Source organism: Macaca thibetana, chromosome 5 (assembly GCF_024542745.1).
Source record: "Macaca thibetana thibetana isolate TM-01 chromosome 5, ASM2454274v1, whole genome shotgun sequence".
Taxonomy (NCBI): domain Eukaryota; kingdom Metazoa; phylum Chordata; class Mammalia; order Primates; family Cercopithecidae; genus Macaca; species Macaca thibetana.
The window spans coordinates 125,524,717-125,544,502 of NC_065582.1; the positions used below are offsets into that span (position 1 = coordinate 125,524,717).

Sequence of the window (19,786 nt, forward strand, 5' to 3'; positions counted from 1 at the left end):
GCACTCGTGTGTAAATTTTTCATTATAGATAAAAGCACACTTGGAATTAGCAATAGATGCAATTTGGGACTTAACTCTTTCAGTATGTCTTATTTCTAAGCAAAGTATTTAGTTTGGTTACTAATTACTAAACATTGAGAACTAAATTGCAAACACTGAGAACTAAAACGTTCAAATGGGAAATTACAGTTAAAGACCATGGTAATGAATAAAAGATACAAATCGTTTAAACTCTTATGTAAAATTTGATAAGATGTTTTACACAACTTTAATACATTGACAAGGTCTTGTGGAGAAAACAGTTCCAGATGGTAAATATACACAAGGGATTTAGTCAAACAATTTTTTGGCAAGAATATTATGAATTTTGTAATCTGTTGGGAGCCAATGAAATACAAAGATGAGTCTAGTTAATAATCTACAATTATTGGTTGAAGAAGTATATTAGTGCTAATTTCCCTCCGTTTGTCCTAGCTTTTCTCTTCTGTCAATCCCACGAGCCTTTGGCACAATGAAGTGGGTAACCTTTATTTCCCTTCTCTTTCTCTTTAGCTCAGCTTATTCCAGGGGTGTGTTTCGTCGAGATACACGTAAGAAATCCATTTTTCTATTGTTCAACTTTTATTCTATTTTCCTAGTAAAATAAAGTTTTAGTAAACTCTGCATCTTTAAAGAATTGTTTTGTCATGTATTTCTAAAATGGGATAGTATTTTGTATTTGTGAAGTCTTACAAAGTTATCTTATCAATAAAATTCAAACATCCTAGGTAAAATAAAAGGTCAGAATTGTTTAGTGGCTGTAATTTTCTTTTGCCCACTAAGGAAAGTGCAAAGTAACTTAGAGTGACTTAAACTTCACAGAACAGAGTTGAAGATTGAATTCATAACTGTCCCTAAGACCTATCCATTGCACTATGCTTTATTTAAAAGCCACAAAACCTGTGCTGTTGATCTCATAAATAGAACTTGTATTTATATTTACTTTCATTTTAGTCTGTCTTCTCAGTTGCTGTTGATATACACTAAAAGAGTATTAGATATTACCTGTTTGAATATAAAACTATAAATATCTAATAATTTTAAAAATAGTATTCTTGATAATTGAATTATTCCTCTGTTTAAAGGCAGAAGAAATAATTCACCATTATCTTGACTTTTTCTGTAGGAATCAGAGCCCAATATTTTCAAACAAATGCATAATCTAAGTCAAATGGAAAGAAATATAAAAAGTAACATTATTACTTCTTGTTTTCTTCAGTATTTAACAACCCTTTTTTTTCTCCCCTTCCCCAGACAAGAGTGAGGTTGCTCATCGGTTTAAAGATTTGGGAGAAGAACATTTCAAAGGCTTGTAAGTTAAAATATCGATGAATCAAAGTTAATGTTTCTAATAATGTTGTTTATTATTCTAAAATGCTTCTATTTCCTTGTCATCAGGTTCAGATTCTAAAACAGTGCTGTCTAGTAGAGTTTTCTGCATTGAGGAAGATATTCTGTATCTGGGCAATCCAATAAGGTAGTCACTGGTCACATGGCTATTGAGTACTTCAAATATGACAAGTGCAACTGAGAAACAAAAACTTAAATCGTATTTAATTATAGTTAATTTGAATGTATATAGTCACATGTGGCTAATGGCTACTGCATTGGACAGTACAGCTCTGGAACTTGCTTGGTGGAAAGGACTTTAATATAGGTTTCCTTTGGTGGCTTACCCACTAAATCTTCTTTACATAGCAAACACTCCTGTGCTGAGTTGGGAATATTTAAATATTTTTTAATCTAGTAAAAAATGAGAAAATAGTTTGTTTTTAAAAAGTCTACCTAATCCTACAGGCTAATTAAAGAGATGTGTGGGGATCAGGTGCTGTGGTTCACACCTGTAATCCCAGCACTTTGGAAGGCTGATGCAGGAGGATTGTTTGAGCCCAGGAGTTCGAGACCAGCCTGGGCAAGTCTCTGAAAAAAAAAAGAAAAAATTAGTCAGGCATGGTGGCACGTGCTTGTAATCCTAGCTACCTAGGAGGCTGAGGTAGAAGGATTGCTTGGACCTGAGGGGTCAAGGCTACAGTGAGCCACGATTGTGCCACTGCACTCCAGCCTGGGTGACAGAGTGAGACCTTGTCTCAAAAAAGGAAAAGTGTGGGATTTGTTTTAGTTTTAAGTAATTCTAAGGATTTTTAAAATGCCTAGTCTTGACAATTAGATCTATTTGGCATACAATTTGCTTGCTTGATCTATGTGTGCGCATCTACTGACACACGCATGCATATAAACATCAGGGAACTACCATCCTCTTTGCCTAGGAAGCCACACATGCCTATCTAGGCCTCAGATCATACCTGATATGAATAGGCTTTCTGGATAATGGTGAAGAAGATGTATAAAAGATAGAACATATACCCATACATGATTTGTTCTCTAGCATAGCAATCTGTTACATATTAAAGTTTTATTACACTACATTTTTCTACATCCTTTGTTTCAGGGTGCTGGTTGCTTTTTCTCAGTATCTTCAGCAGTGTCCATTTGAAGAGCATGTAAAATTGGTGAATGAAGTAACTGAATTTGCAAAAACATGTGTTGCTGATGAGTCAGCTGAAAATTGTGACAAATCACTTGTAAGTACATTCTAATTTTGGAGATTCTTCATGCTGTTTGAAGTAATCCCAAGCATTTCAAAGGAATTTTTTTTTTTTTTTTAGTTTTCTCAATGATTATTAAACGTCCCGATTTGTAAGAAACACTCAAAAGTTGCTCATAGACTGATAAGCCATTGTTTCTTTTGGGATAGAGATGCTTTAGCTATGCCCACAGTTTTAAAATCATTTCTTTATTGAGACCAAACACAATAGTCATGGTGTATTTAAATGGCAATTTGTCATTTGTAGATACCTTTTTTTAAAATTTGAGGTTTGGTTTTCTTTTGTAGAGGCTAATAGGGATATGATAGCATGTATTATTTATTTATTTATCTTATTTTATTATGGTAAGAACCCTTAACGTGAGATCTACCCCCCTTACATTTTTAAGTGTACAATCTGTTATTGTTAACTATGGATACACTGTTGTACAGCTTCCTCATCTTACTTTATTAAAACTTTGTGTCCATTGATTAGTAACCCCTCATTTCCTCCTCCCCCAGCCACTGGAAACCATCATTATACTCTTTGATTCTATGAGTTTGACTATTTTAGCTACCTCATATAAGTGATATCATGTACTGTTTATCTTTTTGTGACTGACTTATTTCCCTTAGCATAATGCATTCAAAGTCCAACCATGTTGTTGCCTATTGCAGTATTTCCTTCTTTTCAAGACTGAATAATATTCCAGTGCATGTGTATACCACATTTTCTTTATCCAGTAATGTGTTGATGGACATTTAGGTTGGTTTTCTACATCTTGACTATTATGGATAGTGTGGAAATGAACACAGGAGAGCTACCATCTCTTAGAGATGATAGCGTGCTTTTTGTCATCAGAAAACACCAACTGATTTCTATGCTAATTTTGTTACCTGGGTGGAATAATAATACAGCTGTATATTCCTCATTTTAGATATCTTTGTATTTTTACATACAATAAAAAAGTAGAGTACTTAGTCATGTTGAAGAATTTTAAATTTTTAGTATTTCCAGATCAATCTTCAAAACAAGGACAGGTTTATCTTTCTCTTACCACTCAATCTATATATACTTCTTGTGGGCAAGGCGAGTTTTTATCACTGGAGCCTTTCCCCTTCTTATTATGTACCTCTCCCTCACAGCAGAGTCAGGACTTTAACTTTACACAATACTGTGGCGCTACATAAGAATTCTTAAAAATACATAGAAAAATTAATAAATTCTGTCTAGAGTAGTATATTTTCCCTGGGGTTACAGTTACTTTCATAATAAAAATTAGAGATAAGGAAAGGACTCATTTATTGGAAAGTGATTTTAGATAACATTTCTAGAAGAAAAATGTCTACATCTTAATAGTCACTTAATATATGATAGATTGTGTTACTCCTCAGTTTTCAACAGCATATACTAAAAACTGGCTCTCTAGAAAGGGGGCAGATGAAATGAGAAACTATTTGAATGTTTTTTTGCCCTAGGTGAATTCACATGCTGCTTAGAAGCTTATTTTCCCTTGATTTCTGTTATAATGATTGCTCTTACCCTTTAGTTTTAGGTTTTGAAATAGGAGTCATATAACTTTCCTTAAAGCTATTGACTGTCTTTTTGCCCTGTTTTATTCACCATAGTTATAGTGTGACAGTTAATTCTTATGAAAATTATATAGAGATGGTTAAATCATTGGAAACTCTAAACCCGGGTTGGGAGGAAAAGCGGATTTTTAAATAATTTCCTCACCAAGCTTAACCAGTATATTAAATCCTTTCTACTGTTCTTTGGCTATAAAGAAAAAAGGTATTGTCCAGCAACTGAAACCTGCTTTCTTCCATTTAGCATACTCTTTTTGGAGACAAATTATGCACAGTCGCAACTCTTCGTGAAACCTATGGTGAAATGGCTGACTGCTGTGCAAAACAAGAACCTGAGAGAAATGAATGCTTCCTGCAACACAAAGATGACAACCCGAACCTCCCCCCATTGGTGAGACCAGAGGTTGATGTGATGTGCACTGCTTTTCATGATAATGAAGCGACATTTTTGAAAAAGTAAGTAATCGGATGTTTATACTTCAAAATTAAAAAGCATGGAGCAACTCCATAGGCCAACACTCTATAAAAATTACCATAACAAAAATATTTTCAACATTAAGACTTGGAAGTTTTGTTATGATGATTTTTTAGAGAAGTAATATTTGATACCACAAAATTCTACACAGCAAAAAATATGATCAAAGATATTTTGAAGTTTATCGAAACAGGTTACAACCTTTCTGAAAAATTTAAGATAGACATATTTAATGTATTATGAAGATATCTATATATAGTTGTCATAATTGATTTCGTTTTAGTCAGCAACATTATATTGCCAAAATTTAACCATTTAGGCACACACACACACACACACACCCCCACACACACAAACTTAACCTTTTTTTCCACAGACTTAAAGAATGTCAAAGACGAGACCATCATGTGCAAATTGAGCTTAACTGGTTAATTAGATATATTTGGATTTTGGAGGTTCTGGGGAGAATGTCAATTGCAATTATTTCTGTAATACTGTCTGCTATAGAAAAGTGACTGTTTTTCTTTTTCAAAATGTAGATACTTATATGAAGTTGCCAGAAGACATCCTTACTTTTATGCCCCAGAACTCCTTTTCTTTGCTGCAAGGTATAAAGCTGCTTTTGCAGAATGTTGTCAAGCTGCTGATAAAGCTGCCTGCCTCTTACCAAAGGTATTGTGCGAAAGAAGAGAAAAAAGGAGTTCATAATCCAACCTGATTTTGTCCATTTTGTGGCTAGATTTCGGGAAACTGAGTGTCTGATATAAACTTCCCGACATGGCCAAAAAAGCCTTCCTCTTATCTTTCTTGAAAATCTTTCATCTTTGAAGGCCTACACTCTCATTTCTTCTTTTAAGATTTGCCAATGATGATCTGACAGAGGTCATCACTGTGCATGTGTTTAAAGATTTCACCACTTTTTATGGCAATGATCACTATAGTGAAACACTGAAACTTGTTGGTCAAATTGCACAGCAAGGGGCCACAGTTCTTGTTTGTCTTTTCATGATCATTTTTATTAGGGAGGGAATTCAAAGTGGAGACTTTTACTGCATCTAGATGCCTGAGTTCATGCATTCATTCCATAAATATATATTATGGAATGCTTTATTTTCTTTTCTGAGGAGTTTACTGATGTTGATGGAGGAGAGACTGAAATGAATTATACACAAAATTTAAAAATTAGCAAAATTGCAGTCCCTGGGATATTAGTGTACTCTTTCTCTGACTTTTCTCCCACTTTTAAGACTCTTTTCCCTGCCAATGTTTCCAGTTAGTTTCTAACTGCGTAGGTAATTCCGCTATGACCAGAATGATCCAATGATCTTTCCTTTTCTTACAGAACAAAATCGTTATTCACCAAAAGGAGTACTTGGGAATTTAGGCATAAATTATGTCTTCAAAATTTAATTTGGCAGTTTCATCTGAGCTTGTGAAGGAGTGTTTTATGTAGTATTTTTCTTCTAATTTTCACCAAATTATTCCTTTTTGTAGCTTGATGAACTTCGGGATCAAGGGAAGGCTTCATCTGCCAAACAGAGACTCAAGTGTGCCAGTCTCCAAAAATTCGGAGACAGAGCTTTCAAAGCATGGTAAATATTTTTGAACATAGTTAACATCTTTATAATGATGTAAATGATAATGCTTCAGTGACAAAATTGTACATTTTTATGCATTTTGCAAAGTGCTGTCAAATACATTTCTTTGGTTGTCTAAAAGGTAAAACTCTAATAGAGGTAAAAATCAAATATCAATGTCAATTTGACATTATTTTTAATCTTTTCTAAATCGTCAAATAATTTAGAGGATACTATCCTTTGTGGCCTAAAAAAGGGGACAGATATTTAAATTCTATTTATTTATGAAAACTTGGACTCTTATTCTAATGGTTCATTATTTTTATAGAGCTGTAGGCATGGTCCTTTAATTTTTTTAAAGTTATTTTTAATTTTTGTGGATACATGGTAGTTATACATATTTACGGGGTATATGAGATATTTTGATACAAGTATACAACATATATAATCCCTTTATTTAATTTTATCTTCCTCCCAATGATCTAAAACTATTTGCTTGTCCTTTTTTGTCTTATAGTTAAGTTCAGTCGCCAACTAAGCTGAAGTTACTTCTTATTTTTGCATAACTCCAGCTCTGATCTTCATCTCATGTTTTTGCCTGAGCCTCTGTTTTCATATCACTTAGTTGGTTCTGGGAGCATACTTCAATAGCCATGTCAAGAAAAATACTAGCTGCCCCCTCACCCTCACTCCTTACCTATTAGTCAACAGCAAATCAACACAACAGAAGATAAAATGAAAATAACAGACGTTATGCATGCTCTCTAGAAACTGTCAATTGAACTGTATTTGCTCATCATTCCTACCATCTACACCACCAAAATAAACCAAGTTTATAAACAAAACAACCCCAACATAAAATTATACACAGATAAACAGGCAATGATTGATTTTTGGGAAAAAAGTCTTCTTTACCCGATTTTGGCAACTGTGAAATGACTAGAGAATGAAGAAAATTAGACGTTTACATCTTGTCATAGAGTTTGAAGATAGTGCTGGATCTTTCTTTTTATAAGTATGATCAATAAAAACTCCCTCATTCTGTTGAAGTTATAAGATTTCTTTTCTAAGAGACCTTTAGAAGTCAGAAAGAATGTGTTTCAATTGAGAAAAAAGATAATTGGAGTTTGTGTAGTACTTCCTAGATTATAAAATGCTTTTGTATGTATTATCTAATTTAATCCTCAAAAGAATTCTTCAATTTAGCGTGTTGTCATGGCACTGCAGAGGCTAAAGCGCAGAGAGGCTGAGCCCTCTGCTAACAAGTCCTGCTGCTAACAAGTGATAAAGCCAGAGCTGGAAGTCACATCTGGACACCAAACCTGATGCTTCTCAGCCTGTTACCCCTTTTAGAGTTCCTTTTTTATTTCTGCTTTTATGACTTACTAGATTTCTACCCACCACACACACACTCTTAAATGGATGATTCTGCCCTAAGGAAAAATGATTACCGTTTGGTTCAGAACTAGAACTAATGAATTTTAAAAAATATTTCTGTATGTCCATTTTGAATTTTCTTTTGAGAAATAGTATTTGCCTAGTGCTTTCATATAAAATATTGCATGATAATACCATTTTGATTGGCGATTTTCTTTTTAGGGCAGTAGCTCGCTTGAGCCAGAAATTTCCCAAAGCTGAGTTTGCAGAAGTTTCCAAGTTAGTGACAGATCTTACCAAAGTCCACACGGAATGCTGCCATGGAGATCTGCTTGAATGTGCTGATGACAGGGTAAAGAGTCATCGACATGCTCTTTGGTAGCTTGCAAACTCAAGTTGGTAGAATGGATGCGTTTGGTATCATTAGTGATAGCTGACAGTGGGTTGAGATTGTCTTCTGTGCTTTTGTCTGCCCTATCTTCAATCTTTCTGTGCCTATGGTGGTGATACCTTTCTGTTTTTAACCTGGCTATAAATAACCTGATAAACCCATTCACTGATTTGTAACTCCTTTCACTCATGCTCTAACTGTAAATAAAGGCTTAAACTGAAGTAGAACAGTTACAAGGTTCTACTTGGCAGAACATCTGCAAGGTAGATGTCTAAGAAGATTTTTCTTTTCTTTTCTTGAGACAGAGTTTCACTCTTGTTGCCCAGGCTGGAGTGCAATGGTGTGATCGTGGCTCAGCGCAACCTCTGCCTCCTGGGTTCAAGTGATTCTCATGCCTCAGCCTCCCAAGTAGCTGGGATTACATGCATGCGCCACCATGCCTGGCTAATTTTGTATTTTTAGTAGAGGCGGGATTTCACCATGTTGTCCAGGCTGGTCTCGAACTCCTGACCTCAGGTGATCCACCACCTCGGCCTCCCAAAGTGCTGGGATTACAGGCATGAGCCATCGTACTCGGCCTAAGAAGATTTTTTGAGGGAGGTAGGTGGACTTGGAGAAGATCACTACTTGAAGATATTTTTGGAAATGACGTATTTTTCTTCTCTATATTCCTTCCCTTAATTAACTGTCTTTGTTAGACGTGCAAATATTTGGAATGATATCTCTTTTCTCCAAACTTATAATATTTTCTTTCTCCCTTTCTTCAAGATTAAACTTATGGGCAAATACTAGAATCCTAATCTCTCGTGGCACTTTCTGGAAAATTTAAGGCAGCTATTTTATGTATGTAAGCAGGGTCTATGGCTATGATCTTGACTCATTTTTCAAAAATCTTCCATATTTTATTTGGTTATTTGGTTTCAAAAGGCCTGCACTTAATTTTGGGGAGATTATTTGGAAAAACAGCATTGAGTTTTAATGAAAAAAACTTAAATGCCCTAACAGTAGAAACATAAAATTAATAAATAACTGAGCTGAGCACCTGCTACTGATTAGTCTATTTTAATCAAGTGGGAATGTTTTTGTAGTCCTATCTACATCTCCAGGTTTAGGAGCAAACAGAGTATGTTCATAGAAGGCACATGTGTATGGTCTTAGAATACAATGAATATGTTCTGCCAATTTAATAAAGGTCTGAGGAGAATGTATAGCAATGTCAATTCGTGTTGAACAATTTCCACCAACTTACTTATAGGCGGACCTTGCCAAGTATATGTGTGAAAATCAAGATTCAATCTCCAGTAAACTGAAGGAATGCTGTGATAAACCTCTGTTGGAAAAATCCCACTGCCTTGCCGAAGTGGAAAATGATGAGATGCCTGCTGACTTGCCTTCATTAGCTGCTGATTATGTTGAGAGTAAGGATGTTTGCAAAAACTATGCTGAGGCAAAGGATGTCTTCCTGGGCATGTAAGTAGATAAGAAATTATACTTTTATAGCTTTGGTGTGACTTCACAATTTAGGAGCATGGTCTAGGCTTTTCTGTGGAATTGCTACAATTTCCCTGCTGCCCATAATGTTTCTTCATCCTTCCCTTTCCCAGCCTTTAACAATTTTTGAAATAGTTAATTAGTCAAATACATTATCATAAAATAATATATGCTCATGGCAAAAGCTCAACATTCCTTACTCCTTAGGGATATTTCTGAAAATACCTCTAGAAACATTTTGTGTATATATAAATTATGTATACTTCATTCATTCATTCCAGGTGTAGTTCTTGAACATCTATGTGTGTGACTACGTATTGCCTGTCTGTCTGACTAATCTAATCTAATCTAATCTAATCTAGTCTATCTATCTAATCTATACAATGGTAGCAAAGAAGTATAAAAAGAAATATAGAGTCTGACATCAGGTGCTTTATATTTGGTGAAAAGACTGGAAGTTCAGTATAATGGCAATATGGTATGAAACTCAATTACAAAATAAATGTTTATATATTATCAGAAAGTGTGGTGATAAAGTTTGCATTTTTGTTGTTGGATTATGATAACATACTATGCACTAAATAATATTTCATAAAATTATGTACCTTGCAAGATTTCACTCATACAGAGAAGAAACAGAGTATTTTAAGTACATATCTCTACCCATCTATCAAAATCCTTTTGAGATGTAGTTTAAATCAAACAAAATATTAATAAAAATAACAGGTGTCATTCATCAAAGACTTCATATGTGCCAAGCAGTGTGTGCTTTGTGTAGATTATGTCATGTAGTTATCATAATCCACCTTCTGGGACAGATAACATTTTTTTTTTTTTTGAGACAGAGTTTTCCTCTTGTTGCCCAGGCTGGAGTGCAATGGCGCCATCTTGGCTCACCGCAACCTCTACCTCCCAGGTTCAAATGATTCTGCTGCCTCAGCCTCCCGAGTAGCTAGGATTACAGGCACGCACCACCATGCCTGGCTAATTTTGTATTTTTAATAGAGACAGGGTTTCACCATGCTGGTCAGGCTGGTCTAAAACTCCTGACATCAGGTGATTTGCCTGCCTCAGCCTCCTGAAGTGCTGAGACTACAAGTATGAACCACGGCGCCCAGCCGACAAATACCATTGTTATCTTGTTATCTCCATTCTACCGAGAAGGAGACGAAAGCTCTGATCATTTAAATAAGTTGCCTAAGGTGATGCAGTAATATAAGTGGCAGAGCTAGGAATTGAGCCTTGGTAACTTTAACTCTGGACCCCAAGTCCTTAGCTACTAAGCTTTACTGCATGGGGTTTAGTCAAATTAAGACTTTTGGAATATGAGTTACTTTTGAGGTTAGCTTTGTGATTTTTTTTTTGGTGCTCATTTGTCCAACAAAGTCTATTTTATTTTCATCTTAATTAGGTTTTTGTATGAATATGCAAGAAGGCATCCTGATTACTCTGTCATGCTGCTGCTGAGACTTGCCAAGGCATACGAAGCCACTCTAGAGAAGTGCTGTGCCGCTGCAGATCCTCATGAATGCTATGCCAAAGTGGTAGGTTTATTGTTGGAAAAAAATGTTATTCTTTGACTGATGATTCCAATAATGAGAAAGAAAAATAATGCAAGAATGTAAAATGATATACAGTGCAATTTAGATCTTTTCTTGAGATGGTTTCAATTCTGCAATCTTAAACATGATAGAAAAAGTAGCCTTAGAATGATTAACAAAATTTAGACTAGTCTAGAATAGAAAGATCTGAGTAGAACAATCTCTGTGAAATTTTGATCATTTTTTCTCTTTTTCACAATCCTGAGAACAAAATAACTTAAAGTAAATTTAACTGTTAATTAGAAGATACTTAACTTAGATGTAAAGTGAGTTAACCTGATCCCAGGACTAATCAAATACTAGAATTAGTATCTTCAGGCAAATTATAGAACCTGTTCCTTTAGAAGATTTTCAAATCTTTTTGAGAATGTTTAGGAGTAGTTCTACAGGAAATTAAGTTAGGAGAGGAAATCTGTTCTGGAGGACTTTTAGGGTTCCCACTAGCATATGTAATGGTTTCCAAACTATTCAGAATCAGGTAAAACTCATTTTTTCCTCTGTCAAGAAGCTACTAGATGCCAGGCACCATGCACGACCAATGACCAAGGTAAAATCTCTCATTTTGGAGAGCCCAGAATCTAACTAGAAAGGTGAACTAATAATAATAATATGTATAATCATAGCCATAACTTATTAAACTTTTATTACACACAAGGCACTGTATAATTTCATTAGCTTAACTGGTTTACAGAGCAGCTCTATGAGATGAGTACCATCTTTGCCCTTTTTTAGGGATAAGGATTCTGAAATGTGGAGATGGTAAGTAAAATTGCACAACTGAAGAATGAGTTAGATAACTTGGCTCAAATACTGGTCATTGAACTTCAGAGCCTGAATATTCTTAGCCACTTACATGATGCAAGCTCACCAAATAAATCGTTTGAATGTAATGTGACAGCGTGGCATTGATAGTCATCTGTTTGTGTGGCTTTGAGTAGAAAGGAGAAAGGATATCATTCTGACCAGAGGGGTGAAAAACAACCTGCATCTGATCCTCAGGCATAATACTATCAACACAATTCTTCTATGTTTCAGTTTGATGAATTTCAACCTCTTGTGGAAGAGCCTCAGAATTTAGTCAAACAAAATTGTGAACTTTTTGAGCAGCTTGGAGAATACAAATTCCAGAATGCGTAAGTAATTTTTATTGATTGATTTTTGATCAATTCGTAATTATTTAAGACTTAATATATGAGCCACCTAGCATAAAACTTGTAAGAATGAGAATACATTACATATTTCTAATCACTCTTTGTCAAGAAAGATAGGAGAGGAGAGATAAAATAGTTGATGGGGTGGAGAGGCCTATATTTGAATGTAGTCTAAAAATTGTTCTCTTAAGACTGGAAGTATGTAGACTGGGAGGGTAAATACGAAATCTTGGTATATCGAACTGAGGATGTCCCTTGAAGGTTAAGAAATAGTTAATGGGCAAATAGAACATGGCAATATTTTGTAGAGCAGGAAGTAGTAGAGCAGGAAGTAGTAGGCCTTGAATAGCAGTCGCTCAAAAAGTAATATGTGAGCTGAACACAAAATGTAACAAATGAATTTAGATTCATGTCTGAATATTAAATTCAGGTTGTTTGGGGGATGCACCTAGTGTCTGATGGTTAAACCTTGTGTTTCTGTGGAATTTCCCTCCATGGAAGAGACAGAGACAGAATGGCTTGTGGACTAATGTCCCAATTCAATAGAACTTTATCTATGAAGGTTAAAAACAAGAAGAGATATGTTATACAGTAGATATTTATTGTGTGGCTCATACACATAGTGCTCTTCTGATTATTGGTTTTAGGGATAATAACAGTGAACAAGACATAGTTTCTTTCCTCAAGTAGATTACATAGATTGACTTTTAATGGTGACTGGCATTCTTAATACATGATTATTATATATTAGGTACCATGTCAGATTAATTATAATACTTTACTACTTTTAATTTAACCCTCGAACTATCCCTATTGAGTCAGATATATTTCCTTCCATTTTCTACTTGTATCTTTCAAGTTTAGCACATGCTGATATATATGAAGCTCTCTCCAGGTTTTATTGAAAGAAGAAATTAATAAATTTATTAATGTCACTGAAGTAGGTAACTCACTTTCCCAAGATTATACAAGTAGTACAGGTGGAACTCAAAGCCAGGTTTGACTAGTTGTTCAGGAGAAAGTTTTCTCCCCTCCACTAACCCACTACTCTGCAGATGGAGATAATATGAGAATGGAATATAGGAACATCTTAGTTGATTCCGGCCAAGTGTTCTCTGTTTTATCTACTATGCTAGACAGTTTCTTGCCTTGCTGAAAACACATGGACTTCTTTTTTTCAGGCTATTAGTTCGTTACACCAAGAAAGTACCCCAAGTGTCAACTCCAACTCTTGTAGAGGTCTCAAGAAACCTAGGAAAAGTGGGTGCCAAATGTTGTAAACTTCCTGAAGCAAAAAGAATGCCCTGTGCAGAAGACTATGTGAGTCTTTAAAAAATATAATAAATTAATAATGAAAAAATTTTACCTTTAGATATTGATAATGCTAGCTTTCATAAGCAGAAGGGAGTAATGTGTGTGTGCATATTTGTGTGCGTGTGTGCATGTATGCATGTGTATTTGTGATATTGGCAGCCAGGGTCCCAAAGATTATATATATATATTTTTAATATTATATATATTTCATATATTTATTATATATAAATATATATTATATATTTGTTATATATAATATATATTATATATTAATTATATATTACCAATACATTATATATTTATATATTAATTAGTTATTAATAATATATAATATTGCATACTATATTATTTTAAATATAATTAATATTATATATTAATATATTATTAATATTATATATTAAGTATATAATTAATTATATATTAATATGTTAATGCAATGCAGTATTATATAAACTAATTAATAATATGTATTAATAATATATTAATAATATACAATATATAATGATATATTATATATAATAAATATGCATATTTATTATATATAAATACATATATGTATATATATTTTGAGATGGAGTCTGGCTCTGTTGCCCAGGCTGGAGTGCAGTAGTGCCATCTCGGCTCACTGCAACCTCTGCCTCCTGGGTTCAAGTGATTCTCCTGCCTCACCCTCCCGAGTAGCTGGGACTACAGGCACGAGTCACCATACCCAGCTAATTTTTTTTATTTTTAGTAGAAAATTTTCAGCTTCGCGTCTTTTGAATTTCTGCTCTCCTGCCTGTTCTTTAGCTGTCCGTGGTCCTGAACCGGTTATGTGTGTTGCATGAGAAAACGCCAGTAAGCGAGAAAGTCACCAAATGCTGCACGGAATCCTTGGTGAACAGGCGACCATGCTTTTCTGCTCTGGAACTCGATGAAGCATATGTTCCCAAAGCGTTTAATGCTGAAACATTCACCTTCCATGCAGATATGTGCACACTTTCTGAGAAGGAGAAACAAGTCAAGAAACAAACGTGAGGAGTATTTCATTACTGCACGTGTTTGTAGTCTTGATAGCAAGAACTGTCAGTTCAAATTAGCAACATTTTCCTGAAGTAGTGATTATATTTCTTAGAGGAAAGTATTGGAGTGTTGCCCTTATTATGCTGATAAAAGAACCCAGAAAGAAATGAATAACTTTTTAAAGACAAAATCCTCTGTTATAATATTGCTAAAATTATTCAGAGTAATATTGTGGATTAAAGCCACAGTAGAATAACATCTTAGGCCATGTTCAGTAGAAAAAGATGAACAATTAACTGATAAATTTGTGCACATGGCAAATTAGTTAGTAGGAGCCATAGGATAATTTATTTCTAGATGTAAATAATTATTTTAAGTTTGCGCTATGGTGGACCCACACATGAAACAAACCCTCAAGCTGTGACTTTTGAGAATGAGACTTGGATAAAAAAGCATCTAGAAATGCAAGCCCTGAAGCTCAACTCCCTATTGCTATCACAGGGGTTATAATTGCATGAAATTTAGCTATAGAGAGTTGCTGTTATCTCTTGTGGGCTGTAATCATGGTCTAGGCTTAAGAGTAATACTGCAAAATCTGTCATGTCCACACAAATCTCTCCCTGGCATTGTTGTCTTTGCAGATGTCAATGAAAGAGAACCGGCAGCTCCCATGAGTTTGGATAGCCTTATTTTCTATAGCCTCCCCACTACTAGCTTTGAATGGAGCGAAGTTTAAGAACCAACTATAAAGATTCTCATCTTTATAGATGAGAAAAATTTTAAATAAAATCCAGGATAATTAAACTTTTAAGGATCGTTTTTAGCTCTTAAGTAGCTGTAAAACTCAATATGACATAATGTGGCACTTCCAAAATCTGAATAATATATAATTGTAATGACATACTCTTTCCAGAGATTTACTGAAAAGAGATTTGTTGACACTACATAACATGATGAGTGGTTTATACTGATTGTTTCAGTTGATCTTCCTACCAACTCCATGAAGGTGAATTTTATTATCCTCATCAGGCAGATGAGTATATTGAGACTTGCAGTGGTATGCCTGAGCCCCAAACTATTCAGAGTTGCGTGGCTCCAAAATTTGTAATCTTAAATGATGGGACTACCATCCTTACTATCTCCATTTTTCTTATATGTGAGTAATGTTTTTTCTGTTTGTTTGTTTTTTTTTCTTTTTTCCATTCAAACTCAGTGCACTTGTTGAGCTCGTGAAACACAAGCCTAAGGCAACAAAAGAGCAACTGAAAGGTGTTATGGATAATTTCGCAGCTTTTGTAGAGAAGTGCTGCAAGGCTGATGATAAGGAGGCCTGCTTTGCCGAGGAGGTACTACAGTTCTCTTCATTTTAATATGTCCAGTATTCATTTTTGCATGTTTGGTTAGGCTACGGCTTAGGGATTTATATATCAAAGGAGACTTTGTACAAGTGGGACAGGGATCTTATTTTACAAACAATTGTCTTACAAAATGAATAAAATAACACTTTGTTTTTATCTCCTGCTCTATTGTGCCATACTATTAAACGTTTATAATGCCCGTTCTATTTCCAAATTTGTGATACTTATGAATATTAATAGGAATATTTGTAAGGCCTAAAATATTTTGATTATGAAATCAAAACATTAATTTATTTAAACATTTTCATGAAAAGTGGTGGTTTGTGGTTTAGTTGATTTTATAGGTTAGTGGGAGAATTTACATTCAAATGTCTAAATCACTTAAAATTGCCCCTTATGGCCTGACAGTATTTTTTTTTAATTCCTTTGGGAACAACTATGTCCGTGAGCTTCCATCCAGAGATTATAGTAGTAAATTGGAATTAAAGGATATGATGCACGTGAAATCACTTTGCAATCATCAATAGCTTCATAAATGTTAATTTTGTATCCTAATAGTAATGCTAATATTTTCCTAACATCTGTCATGTCTTTGTATTCAGGGTCCAAAATTTGTTGCTGCAAGTCAAGCTGCCTTAGCCTAAAAACATCACAATTAAGAACATCTCAGGTAACTATATTTTGAATTTTTTAAAATAGTAACTATAACAGTTATTATTAAAATAGCAAAGATTGACTGACGATTTCCAAGAGCCATACAGACCAGCACCAACCACTATTCTAAACTATTTATATATGTACATATTAGCTTTTAAAATTCTCAAAATAGTTGCTGAGTTGGGAACCACTATTATTTCTATTTTGTAAATGAGAAAATGAAGATAAACATCAAAGCATAGGTTAAATAATTTTCCAAAGGGTCAAAATTCAAAATTCAAACCAAAGTTTCAGTGTTGCCCATTGTCCTATTTTGACTTATATGATGTGGCACACAGAGCCATCCAAGTAAGTGATGGCTCAGCAGGAGAATACTCTAGGAATTAGACTGAACCATATGTAAGAGCGCTTTATAGGGCAAAAACAGTTGAATATCAATGATTTCACATGGATCAACCTAATAGTTCAACTCATCCTTTCCGTTGGAGAATATGATGGATCTACCTTCTGTGAACTTTATAGTGAACAATCTGCTATTACATTTTCAATTTGTCAACATGCTGAACTTTAATAGGACTTATTTTCTTATGACAAAAGGGCCCACTTTAAAATGTGGATCTTTGAACATAAACATGTTTCACCCACTTTGTTTATAATATTTTGGGAGAATTGAAAAACAGAATAACAACAAAACATGTTTTTGTTAAAAATAAGTTATTCAACCACTTTAAAAAAAATAGAGATCGGGGGTGGGGTGGTATCTCTATGTGGCCCAGGCTAGTCTCAAACTCCTGGGCTCAGGCAATCCTCCCACCTCAGCCCGACCCAAAAAGTTCTGTGATTACAGATGTGAGCCACCACGCTTGGCTTCAACTACTTTTTAAACATGAATTATTTTCATATTTTCCAATTTGACTGTGATGTCTATTCCACTACTATGATTTAACTTCCTCTTTGCCCATGTGATAATATCTGCATATTATGCATTCAGGCATGAAAGAAACTTTGAATCTCCACAAATTTGGTCGTGTGAAAATGTGACTTGTTTTGGTGCTCAGTGGAAAGATTTTCTTCATAGTGTTCTAACTTTGAGAAGATACGTTTTTGGCCAGGCGCGGTGGCTCACACCTATAATCCCAGCACTTGGGGAGGCCGAGGCAGGTGGATCATGAGGTGAAGAGATCTAGACCATCCTGGCCAACATGATGAAACCCCGTCTCTACTAAAAATACAAAAATTAGCCAGCCGTGGTGGCACGCACCTGTAGTCCCAGCTACTCAGGAGGCTGAAGGAGGAGAATCGCTTGAACCCGGGAGGCAGAGGTTGCATTGAGCCGAGATTGCACCACTACACTCTAGCCTGAAGACAAAGCGAGACTCTGTCTCAAAAAAAAAAAAAAAATAGAGAAGACACCTTTTTGCTTGTAATAACTTAGATGAGAAGTAGGGGTTGAGTAAATAACTCCAAGGAGTGATGATGAAAAGCCTCTGACTTTGAAGCTTGAGGAGTCTGATGGCACCAATAGTGTTCCCTTTCACCAATGGTGAAAAAGGAACTTAACATTTATTGGTGTGTCCCCTTGTCTACCCCCACAGAAGGAAAATTCAGCAGCCATAAGTCTAAGGCAGGCTTAACTTGTTTTCACTTATTGCAGAAAGATGATCTAAGTAATTTGGCATTTATTTTAATAGATTTGAAAAACACATGCCATTTTACAAATAAGACATATTTGTCCTTTTGTTTTCCAGCCTACCATGAGAACAAGAGAAATAAAATGAAGATCAAAAGCTTATTCATCTGTTTTTCTTTTTCATTGGTATAAAGCCAACACCCTGTCTAAAAAACTATAAATTTCTTTAATCATTTTGCCTCTTTTCTCTGTGCTTCAATTAATAAAAAATGGAAAGAATCTAATACAGTGGTCCAGCACTGTTATTTTTCAAAGGTGTGTTGCTATCCTGAAAATTCTGTAGGTTCTGTGGAAGTTCCCGTGCTTTCTCTTATTCCACTTCAGTAGAGGATTTCTAGTTTCTTGTGGGCTAATTCAATAAAACATTAATACTCTTCTAAGTTATGGATTATGAACATTCAAAATAATATTTTGACATTATGATAATTCTGAATAAAAGAACAAAAAGTATAAGTAAGGAATATAAAACATGACTTTTACCTTAGAAAAAACAATTCTGAAATTCATACGGAATCAAAAAAGAGCCTGCAGAACCAAAGTAAGACCAAGCAAAAAGAACAAATTACCTGATCAAACTACACTATAAGGCCACAGTCACCAAAACAGCAAGGTACTGGTATAAGAATAGGCACATAGACCAATGGAACAGAATAGAGAACCCAGAAATAAATCCACATACTTACAGCCAACTGATCTTAGACAAAGCAAACAAAAGCATAAAGTGGGGAAAGGACAACCTTTTCAACAAATGGCGCTAGGATGATTGGCAAGCACATGTAGGAGACTGAAGCTAGATCCTCATCTCTCACCTTATACAAAAATCAACTCAAGATGGACAAGGAACTTAAATCTAAGCCCTAAAACTATAAAAATTCTAGAAGATAACATTGGAAAAACCCTTCTAGATATGGGCTTAAGCAAGGATTTCATGGCCAAGAACCCAAAGCAAATGCAATAAAAACAAAGATAAATTGCCTGGACTTCATTAAATTAAAGAGCTTTTGCATGGCAAAAGAAACAGTCAGCTAGAGTAAACAGACAACCCACAGAGTGAGAAAAATAATCTTCACAATCTATACTTCTGACAAAGGACTAATATCCAGACTCTACAATGAACTCAAACAAATCAACAAGAAAAAAAAATCCCATCAAAAAGTGGACTAAGGACTTGAATAGACAATTCTCAAAAGAAGATATACAAATTGAAAACAAACATGAAAAAATACTCATCATCACTAATAATCAGAGAAATGCAAATCAAAACCACAATGTGATACCACATTACCTCTGCAAGAATGGCCATAATAATAAAAAAAAAAAAAATAGTAGATGTTGGCATGGATGCAATGAACAGGGAACACTTCTAGTCTGATGGTGGGAATGTAAACTGATACAATTACTATGGAAAATAGTGTGAAGATTCCTCAAAGAACTGAAATAAAACTACCATTTGATTCAATAATCCCACTACTGGGTATCTACCCAGAGG

At 34.8% G+C, this 19,786-nt stretch overlaps 1 protein-coding gene across 1 annotated transcript; it reads left to right on the forward strand.

Moving 5' to 3' along the window:
* The first annotated feature begins 427 nt into the window (after nt 1–427).
* On the forward strand, nt 428–18,521 carry ALB (albumin). The gene is made up of 15 exons (XM_050790306.1): nt 428–590; nt 1,294–1,351; nt 2,489–2,621; nt 4,458–4,669; nt 5,228–5,360; nt 6,183–6,280; nt 7,865–7,994; nt 9,289–9,503; nt 10,936–11,068; nt 12,161–12,258; nt 13,458–13,596; nt 14,380–14,603; nt 15,806–15,938; nt 16,553–16,620; nt 18,356–18,521. Exons 1-14 carry the CDS (start codon nt 512–514, stop codon nt 16,592–16,594), a joined length of 1,827 nt encoding a protein of 608 aa, XP_050646263.1. The 5' UTR covers nt 428–511; the 3' UTR covers nt 16,595–16,620; nt 18,356–18,521.
* Nucleotides 18,522–19,786: the final 1,265 nt, after the last annotated feature.